Here is a 10923-nt window from a genome sequence, read left to right as displayed (position 1 = left end):
TGTGTGGACTGGTACTGTTAGGACAGGGTCCTAACAACTTACACAGTTTTACATTCTTCAGGCAAAGTTAGGATTGTGTTCCTCTCATGTACTTTGCATTTATCTATGCAGATTTTAATCTGGCATTTTATTACCTTGCTATTCAAAATAATGAAAACTTTTGCAGGAAGGTTTACTCTTACCATGCTGAATAATTTTAATTTATAGTCAATAAATCTTGCCACTTCCTAAACCCACCTCCTTTGCGTGATAATTTATAACTACATTTTTCAATTCAGACTCTCACACAAATACATTTTGCAGGAAATTTAATCATCCTTCCCTTTGCCTTCTGGGCTTGACCATCTTGCCTAGAAATTTCAAAGCAAAGTTAGGATCAAATTGAATTGCTTTCATTTAGATGTTAATAAGTTGAATTGTAATAAGACATTTTTTTCTTGCAACATTAAGAACAAATTTCTGCACCAAGATTAAAGCAGGCTATCTTCAGGAAGTGTTGATGCTTTCAGTGTCATGTTTGTTCTGTTTTCTCCAAATCGAAATCTATTAAGAGTTTTCAGTAACATAAAATGGAAAATGGATTAGTACAGTTTTACATATGTGTGATAGTACTGCATTACTGATTGAATTTTTTTCATTGCTACTTTAAATTTGTTGTTGATTATCAAAACCAAAATCGTTATTATAATGGAGTATATCTTCTATCCGTGGTTTCAGTGGAGCATATCAAATAAACCCAGGCATCTGAAATTGGAATGTGCAAAAATGCAGTATTTATGTCAACATAAATTTGTTTCTGTTAAATAAGCGATGCTAATGAATCTTCTGTAAAGCTGATTTTGTAATAAGTCAAGGGTTACTGAAGAATTTGCACAATTGGAGGACAGCATTTATCTTTGCAGCAATATGTCATCTGTTGGAAATCTTTTGTATAAAATCCATTTTACTACTTTACATAAAACTTTCATGTACTTAACTATGAAAAATCACATACTTTAAATGTTAATGGTTGTAAATGGGTAAAGTTAATGGTTGTTTCATTTATACTCAAATAGCATTCTTCATTAGACAACTTAGAAAAGAAAGTCACGCAAACCACCTGCTCTTCTTCCTTTTGTTTTCAACATCACACATTTTCTTAATTTTCCTTCAAGGGGACTTTACTGTGAAATTCTAGATGTAAAAATCATGCCTTCAGCTTTTTGCAGGAAAAGTGGACAATGCAAAAGCATAGTCACCTTGCAGAGCTCACAGCATACAATTTTAAGTAAAACAGACCAGGAAGGAAGTGTAACTTATAACTGGAGAGCTGGAAATATAGCCAGATCAGCGGTTCTTTTTTCTTTATTCAAAATGTAAATTGTAGAGCGAGAAGAGAAAATAGTTTTTCCAAAGAGCAAATTCCATCACCCAGCTCTTTCTTAAACTGTTTTCCCTTTCAATCTCTAATCCATCTGTCCTGCCTGTGACCATCTCTAATTCTCAAGAAAGCCATATTTCAGTTTTTTCAGCACTGCTAGTTAAAACACTAACAGGCCTGATGATATTGGTTCCTGTTCTATGTGATTACAAGAAAATCAGCCAAACTCTCATGTCCCTGGTTCATCTCATCTCATGTAACAAGCAAACCACACATATTTCAAGACAGAACAAATGTTCTCTGAGAGCTTTTGGTAGGTTCTGTGAATAAGGGGTATATGAATAATGTTGTAACATTGTATGTTTTTTTCACATTAATTTTCACTCCAATATAACACAGGTACCTGTTTTATTGGAGGCAAATTTAACATAGCTTAAGGTATTTATCAGAATGTGTCTGTTGCTTTTCTACATGTTGTATGACTAACTTCAAAAATTTTAATCTGAGTGATTGTAGCAGCCATGTTTGCTCAAGCAGAGGCATTTGAGGTCTGGGAGGGGCAGTCCAGAAGTTCTATATTAAAGTTCTGTTTTTCTAAATGTGACAATGTTTATGTCTTGTACATGCTGATGAATTTTACATAGCTTTTGTGATTCTTATCTTAGGAGTTATTAGGAGTTAGTTAGGAGTTATTTTACATTTATTGCCCTATTCTTGATATTACTTCCAGTGTCAAAACTTCTGTTCTTGAAGGAATTGAAGTAAAATGAGCTAAATTATTTGAGTCAGATTTACTGTGCAATCAGGACTTACCTCTCCTGATTTCTTCAGTGTTTAAAAGACCAACTGCAATACCCATGTCAGAATCTGATTACAGCTCAAGTTTAAAACACATTCTTGAACAACATTTTCTATCTAATTAGCACATTTTCCTTATGTATTAATTACAGACCAATCTGTTTGCAGATAAAAAAAAACCCGAGCCTTCTCTCCTTTGTCTGCCAGTCATGGGAAATAATTCTCTGGAGTTAGTAGGTGTTAGCAAAGAGCAGCAGGTTTTAAATATATTTATGATATCAGTATTTTACTACTCCATATGATTTCCCATTTAAGAATAAATACTCATCACATTAATAATGAGCTGTCTTCTAGGGAGGAAACTGATTCAAGATTCATGATTTGTTTAGTCAGCGCAGAAAGTATAAAGGCCAGATATTTTGGATACTAGACTTGTCAGCCACAAAACATGTCTCTTCACTCTATCACAATTACTAATTTGACTGAAGTAGAATGTCTTTTCTTGCTACAGAAATAAATTGGAAATCACTATCACAATCAATTGCTTAATTGACATACTCTATTATATGTGTACCTTACAAAATGTGTATTCAAATTATTTTATTTCAATTATTGAATTCTCTGTCAACATGAAAAAAATTTTTTTGTTAAGGCCATTCAGTTTTTTAATGTTAAGCAGCGCTACCTATTTGTGTATATCAGTACAGTCAGCTTTTTGCTCCATAGACACAAATACAGGGGGCTCTTTAAAAAATTGTGAATGTTGCTAACCTTCCATTAAGGATATGTGCTAACTGGCGTTTAGATGGAAGTGAAGTCAGTGATTCATGCATAGCACCTATGAACTCAGAAATATTACCCACAGACCTATGCCTATGCATTTCCCTTAGTTCTGCAGCTGGACAAAATGAAGATAAACCCAATATAACTGACCTTTTCTTTAGACAGAGGACAATATTTGATTACTGTGGACACTACTGAAACTCAGACCAAAACAATGTAACTATTTTCTACTGGATGCTTTAAAATTCTATGCCTAAAAATAACCATGATCTATAAGAATAGGTAATGATACTAGTACCAATGCGAGTACTTTTTCTGGGTAGAAGACATTCAACTTAATGTCTCTTTCCCCCTACACCCCCCTTTCTCTCTCTTTGTAGATGCAGCAATTGTTCCACGAAAACTATGAACACAACCGCAAGGGTTACATTCAAGATCTTCACAACAGCAAGATCCACACAGCCATAACACTTCATCCAAACAAAAGACCTGCCTACCAATATAGGCTGCACAATTACATACTGAGTCGCAAAATTTCCGAACTGCGTCATCGGACCATCCAGCTCCATCGAGAAAGTGTCCTGATGAGCAAGCTCAGTAACACTGAAATAAATAAGGAAGATCAGCAACTGGGAGTGGTGCCGTCTTTCAATAACTTCCAGCCACGTGAAAGGGATGAAGTCATCGAGTGGGAGTTCCTGACAGGAAAGTTTCTTTACTCAATGGTGGAGAACCAGCCACCCCGGCAGAGCCTGAGCAGCGTCCTGCGGACTGCACTGGATGATACTGTGATGCAGGTCATGGAAATGATAAATGAGAACTCCAGATCTAGAGGAAGACTCATTGATTTCAAGGAAATACAGTATGGCTACCGCAGGGTGGACCCTCTGCATGGAGTAGAGTACATCCTGGATTTACTGCTTTTGTACAAAAGGCATAAAGGAAGGAAAGTTACAGTTCCAGTGAGACGCCATGCTTACCTTCAGCAATTGTTTAGCAAACCTTTCTTCAAAGAGGCAGAGGAGCTGGATGTAAAAAGATTGCTGGAGGACACCAACAGTGACACTCAATCTTTCTCTTTCCTTTCAAATTCTTTAAAGATTTTTTCGTCGTCATTCCAAGGCACCAAAGACGCTGGGGGACAGAGTGACAAGAAAATACATATTCTTGTCCCTATCACGGGGAGATTTGATACTTTCTCAAGATTTATGGTTAATTTTGAGAAGACTTGTCTGATTCCCAAGCAGAATGTAAAGTTGGCAGTAATTCTCTTCAGTTCTGATTCGGGCCCAGACTCTAGCAAACACATAGAGCTAATGAAAGAGTACAGCATTAAGTATCCCAAGGCAGACATGACCCTGATTCCAATGTCAGGAAAGTTTTCTAGAGGTCTGGCTCTTGAGATGGCCTCATCTCATTTTGACAATGACACTTTGCTGCTGTTCTGTGATGTTGATCTAGTATTCACATCAGACTTCCTCCAGCGATGCAGAGATAACACTATTCAGGGAGAACAGGTTTACTACCCTATCATCTTCAGCCAATACGATCCAAAAGTAATATATGGAGGCAACCCTCCAGCTGACAGTAGTTTTGTTTTCACAAAAAGAACTGGATTTTGGAGGGAGTATGGATTTGGAATTACCTGTATTTACAAAAGTGACCTACTTACTGCTGGTGGATTTGATACCTCGATTCAAGGCTGGGGACTTGAGGATGTAGATCTCTTTACTAAAGTGATAACGTCTGGCTTGAAGGCTTTCAGAAGTCAGGAAGTAGGAGTTGTCCATATTTTTCATCCTGTTCAGTGTGACCCCAACTTAGATCCGAAACAGTATAAAATGTGCTTAGGGTCCAAAGCAAGTACATTTGCCTCTACCATGCAGCTCGCTGGACTCTGGCTACAGAAACATTTGGGTGTCAGGTACAATTGGACTCTCTCCTGACAACTCAGCCTATTTGGCCTTTTTAGGGGAGTTTACCTCATTGCTGTTATTTGATTTTGCTGTTGTAGTTTAAAACTCCCTCCTTGTAGTCTTCCAAAGACTGTTGACCTCAAACGGGCTGACTCTGCTGTTCACTGACGTTTCTTATACCTACTGAACTGGTGAGGTGAATTCCTTCATATTTCCTTTATTTGAAATTCAGTCTTGCCATGGAAATCACACAAGCCCATGGAGCATATTCATCACAAGAGACTGTATTAGGAGAATGTTGTCTTTCAGTTTTTGGATTCGGTATCATCTTTGTTGCATTTCTCTGATTTGATGTGATACAAATATTTACTGGTGAAGGTACCACAAAAGTGCTTTATGCTTCTTCTGGGGATGGAACTCTCTAAGATAAACTTGAGTTTTATAATTTATATGAGGACTTATATGTATAAATGCTACTTTTCTTCATCTTTAGAATTTTTAAAGTAAATGAATAACTATAACTGTACGTTTATTTTTTAAAAAAGAGTAAAGCTGAGGAGCTACTTGCAAATACAACTGGTACTGGCTACCAAGGTCCTTAAATGTCTTATTAAAACAAACTCCTCATTGTTATTCAATCAAAGTGTAAATGAACTTTATTTTCACAACAAACAGTATTTAATCAAATGCTCATCTACACTTTGAAGATTATTTGAGCCAACATCCTTCATTTGCAGGCAAGAGGAAACTATGACTCAACATGGTCATTTATGATAAAGTGCAAGCATATAGTGTTCTTACTTTGAAACACATAGGATAAGTTGTTCTTTCTCTTTTTAGAATGAGTCTCTAATACATACTTAATTTTACATTCCTTTCATAAGGCTGCACTTCAGTGTTAAAAGTTAAAGCTCTAGTTTTTGTTTTACATTTTTCATGAATATTGGTCCTCAGTAGCAACTTGTTGTTAAAATTAAAGTAACTGTAGAATAGTTATTTAAGTTTCAAAATTTACTATTGCTGGTCAAAGTTCCTTGCCAATATATTTATATTAGTGGAGGTTATAAGACTGTTTTCAGATTTATTTCTCCAAACCACCTGAAGTTGCCATATTGTTGATTCATGAAGTAAAGTATTTAATACCAACAGGAGAAATAATAAAATTAATTTCTGTATTTTAAAAAAATGTTTATATAGGGATATATATGTGTGTGTGTGTGCGTGTGTGTATATCCCTATATATATAGATATATAGAGAGAGTAATTTCAAAGTGTGTTCCACTTTTCAGTTCAGGCAGTGATTTGTTACAATCATTGGGTTTTTTTGCCAGATGCTTGGAGCATTTCATGTTATACTGTGGTAAGAGCTTAGAGACATTCAGGAAACCACCAGAATTCAGCTAAACTTAAGTTATTACAGTGGGTACATCAATAACCTCAGTACCCTTGATTTCAAACTATATTTCAAACTGAGCTGGGCAAGAAAAAGTGGTGAGTTTTTTAGCTGTAACTGACTGCTTCTGTGTTTCCTTAAAAAAAAAGCCAACCAAAAAAACCCCCAAAACAGCTAAGTGATTGGAATTCACTGGCACATCTGTTTGTGGGAGGAATCCAGATTATTTCCTAAGGTTTGAAGAGGGTATGTAGGTCAGTTAATGTCTGTTATCTGTGGTTCTCTGTTCTGGACTTACCATACAAAGAAAAAGGCAACCTTGACAAGGACTGAGTAAATTCAGAATTAAAAGATTTGCCATAATGTGCTCTACGAAAGGCCATTTCCTTGCCCTGGAGAAGGTAGTAATTGTTGTAGGTGAGAACAGAGACTGTAATTCATGTTTGAACCAACCCTTCTCAGGCAGAACTCCTGGCTTGTTATTTTCCTGGAGGCTCTTGCCTTCCTAGCCAAGTATTGTTAGCTCAAATGTATGACAAAAGAAAAATTCACTTTCAATTTATATTATAATTCTTGGAAATTGCTCATCAAACTGAGTGCAAAAGTCACACCTTTTTCCCTTAAAAAAAGCCAAGAACAAAGAACCTGATACATTTAAAAAATCTCAATTAACCAAGGCAACTCAAATTGTAAATATCAAAAACTGATTGCCTGTTGATAAATATTTATGATGATTTCATAAACAAGAAAAAACCTAATGACTTAGAAAGATATCTAAGGAAATCATTGTCTGCTGGGATGTATTCCAGTGTTTATTTCAATTACTTAACTTAGTGGCCAGAAAGTATTTGCTCAGCTCAAAGTAAAATAATAGATTAGAACAAGCAATGAAACCAATCATTCAGTGGGGATAAAGATGTATACAGAGGGCTTGCAGGATCAGGTCCTACATGATAAAAGCAAAATGCTAGTATTTACCAGTACAGATATTTATTTAGTGTCTTGACTGATTCCTTTGTTTATATGATGAATTACTTTGTTAAAAACCTGATTATAAATGTTTATTATGAAATATTGCTTTTTCTTTTGAAATAACTATCCTGAGATAACTTGAGAACTTGTGTTAGTTTGTCTAAGGAAAAATATGCCTTCTAAGGAGATCATATTAAAAGAAAAAAAAAAGCACAAAAGTGTTAATGTTATGTATGTATAGATTAAGATGGGAATATCTGTGTTAATCAACTGTTTGCTGTTCTAATCTGAATCATAATCTTGATTGTAAAATGAAATTTCTATGTGTATCATTTCCCTTTGTAAATGCGTGACAAGTGAATTCACAATAGAACGTAACAATCGATTCTTCCCCAAACCTCCTTCCCCTGGGAATAATTTTCCTGGCTTCATTGTTGGGAAGTGGGTTGTGAACAGCTCATACTTTGGCTTTTCAGACACAGCCATTCTTAAAAAAAAAAATCTCAGCATTTGCTACTCAGAAACCTCAGAAATCCCCAAACCACTGCATCATGGCATGTTTTCCTAGTTGCAGTGCTTAATTTAACAGATCATTTGCGTCTCCTGGATGAAGGAAAAACATCATGTTGGGCTCTCTGGGACTTGATGAGTGTACTCTGCATCAGGGTACTGGCTGTCAAGCTGAAGAAAGGCAGAAGGCCAGGGGGAGGTGTGAGGCTCAGCCAAGGAGTTGGCGCCTTGTGTCACCCCTGTGCTGCCCCCTGTGCTGCCCATGGCCTATCGTGAAACTATGAGTTGGCAGCTCAGACAAGCACAGAAGAGCTGTGCTTGATGCCATCAGCTGCTCTTAAGAAGCAAAAGGGCCATTTTTATTAGGGAGGAATGAAAGGAGGGTCTCAAACTGGGGATTCATTGACGGGGGCGGCAGGTTGTCTTGTGCAGATCATGTTTCTCACTGTCCCCAGGTGCAAAGACCCTGGTTCTACATGGCTTCCCTCAGTTTGCACTCCAAGGGCTTTGAAGGAAGGGGCAAAACTTCATGGGGCTCATGGACCTGCATCATGTACTTGGGTCCTACTATATCATGGGAAGTATGGGGGGAAAATGTGCCACATGGTCTTCCCAAAGAGCAGTACAGAAAGAGGCACCTTCTGCACTCAGCAAGTCGCAGCTGTGCACAAAACTGCCTTCTGGAGCCTTTGCTCTACTGTGTGCTTGATAATAGTTCAAGATTCTTCCCAAAAATTACTGTGCTGATAAAATGACTCCTAGGAGTGTATTGCACATTCTCAATAACTGGAGAGTTGCAGGCAGCATGAGTTAAAAACCACTTTTTTTAATCAGAGGGAAATTAACAATTTAAACTTCCTTTGATGTCTTAACTAGTCACTACAATTACTTAAGATTTAGTTTCCTACATCAAACGTTTTGCTCCAAAGAATGATGCCAGCTTTAGGGCACAAAAAATCCCCCACATGTGTAGTCTATATCGTATTTTCCTGCAACTTGAAATCAGTTAAAATTTATGGGAAAAAACAGGGATTAGAAATTGATGAGTCGCTGACTGGGGAAAAGGTTTAGGTTTCTGCTGTATTTTTAAAAGATCATCAAATCAGGAGAAAAATAAATACTGTGTTAGATACACACAAAAATGAACCATGATGTTAATAGTGATAATTGTGGTCCTAAAATGCAGCAAAATGAGATGTTTCACTAAGTCTAACTATTTAAAATGACTGAATATCTGTTGTACATCTGTAAGTAATGTGTAATTCATTTTTAATTTATTAATTTCTTAGAATAATTTAAATTTTCTTCCATCAGCATATATTCACTTGATTAATAAGATTACTTGTCATGACTCACTCTCAATTTCCTATTTTTCTTTTTCTTCGGTCTCCCCATTTGCAGTATTTGTTACCACAGAATTGAAACTTTTTGAGCTAATATATGATATTTCTATTACAGTTTTATGATTTCACTGCCACACAAAACTGCTGAACTAGAATATTTTAGTGAATAAGTTTCCAGGCCTATTTCAAATTGTTTCCATTTGCCTGACACTGTAAGTTAAAAGTGTTCTAAATATTATTACTTCATTTCTTCCTCTGGTCTCCTTCATACCAGAATCACGCTAAAGCAAGGAAAAGCAAAAGCTTTGTAATGCTTACATCTAGGAAAATTAACATAACCAAGGGATTTGTGTGATCCCTTTTTTTTTCCCTTTTCTTTTTTGTTTTGTTTTGTTTTCAAGTCTTCTATCTAAAATTTCAGAACCTTACTTAGCAGTTCTATAATTTTAATAAAAGAAATAATGGTTATTAAGATGTAAGGCAGCACATATATTAGCTTCACCCTACAAACTGTCATTTTACATGTTTATTTTCCATTCACTTTATTATTCAACAGATGTCTTCTATTTGTAGGAACTTTAAAGGTAGATTAAAAGCATCCTTGCTGGTTCAGTATTAACCTAGCCTTAGTGGAGAGCTTAACCATGTAGGCAGAGATCCAAAGATGTAATCTATACTGCAGGCTGCTGATTCAATGAAGATATTCCTAAAAGACATGTATTCTAGCTAACATTGGTGCAAACATTTTACTTAGAGCAGGTAAATTGTCTTTAGGTGATTTCTGTAAAAAAAGAAAAAAAAGAAATTAAAAAAATTAAAAATGCTTGTGCTTGAGATTATTAGCATTGTTATTACTGGTTATTTGGGAAGGCTTTATGACTTACTGTCATTCTTGATTAGGGTAATATGGAGCAATAAATTATGCTTGTTTTTCACATCTGTCCATACACTGTTGGGTAAAGGAAAGAAAAGCGAACTAACTGCTTTGGAGATGGTGGTCTAACTGTGACTGACCAGAGGGAGAGCTGCTTGGTGTAGTTCAACTTTGAAACCAAAACTGCGACCTGCTAACAGGTAAGGACAATTTCAGCATAAGAAGTAGCAGCCTGAGTTTGTGCAAGGTATCGTGGTATCTGGGGATCCACCTTCGTGCTTAGTGAGTGATTGCCAGGAGCAGGCACTGTGCAGTCTGAATACAGTGCTATCAGCACTTGAAGAAAAAAGTGAGCAATGCAGTAAAATGTGTTTCACAGGTGACAGGATAGATAGTAAGGATGTAGATCCAGAGAGCTGTATATCTTTTCTTATTTTAGGAGAGTGGAAGATAAAACATCTTTTAAAGAAGAGCTCTGCTTTACTTTCTTCCCGAAAGCTTTTCCCCTTGTACATTCCATTTGTACATGCAGAGAGAAATGCTGGGACAGTCTGGAGCAATATCAAGACTGTCCACACCTGATTTGTTCTGACCAGCAAGCCCATGGTTTGGAAGTGATAGCTGAGCTGGCAATTTTTAGTCCCTCTTTTTCTCTTTTTAGATATGATGCACTTTATTATTATTTAACTAAATGGGATCTTTGGCAGCTTTGTGTCACAGATGCTTTAGTGCTTTGTGCCTAAAGATGCTTTAGTTTTCCATTGTATCTTCATATACTGAACTGTTACATGGCACATCACTGTTTTAAATTATGAAGTTCCTTTTAACAAAGGCTTCTGGACAGTAGTTTTCATCTGATGTAACCTTGCAACCACATCTGTATGGCTGAAACAATTCACGTATGGTAATTTATTTGTTGCATTCATACAATGGTTTTGTTTGGTAAAAAATTGAATGTGAGTTACAATTGAAGA

The 10923-nt window shown here is 36.3% G+C and overlaps 1 protein-coding gene across 1 annotated transcript in view; it reads left to right on the top strand.

Moving 5' to 3' along the window:
* Positions 1–7556, top strand: part of CHSY3 (chondroitin sulfate synthase 3) — a 154088-nt gene extending 146532 nt beyond the window's left edge. Inside the window, exon 3 of the mRNA XM_005423578.2 lies at positions 3322–7556. Coding sequence (XP_005423635.2) covers positions 3322–4887 — 1566 coding nt within the window. The 3' untranslated portion in view covers positions 4888–7556. The remainder of the gene's footprint in view (positions 1–3321) is intronic.
* The last annotated feature ends 3367 nt before the right edge of the window (positions 7557–10923 follow it).

Source organism: Geospiza fortis, unplaced genomic scaffold (assembly GCF_000277835.1).
Source record: "Geospiza fortis unplaced genomic scaffold, GeoFor_1.0 scaffold167, whole genome shotgun sequence".
Classification (NCBI taxonomy): domain Eukaryota; kingdom Metazoa; phylum Chordata; class Aves; order Passeriformes; family Thraupidae; genus Geospiza; species Geospiza fortis.
Note: the sequence above shows the minus strand (reverse complement) of the source record. Positions and strands in the feature narration are given on the sequence as shown.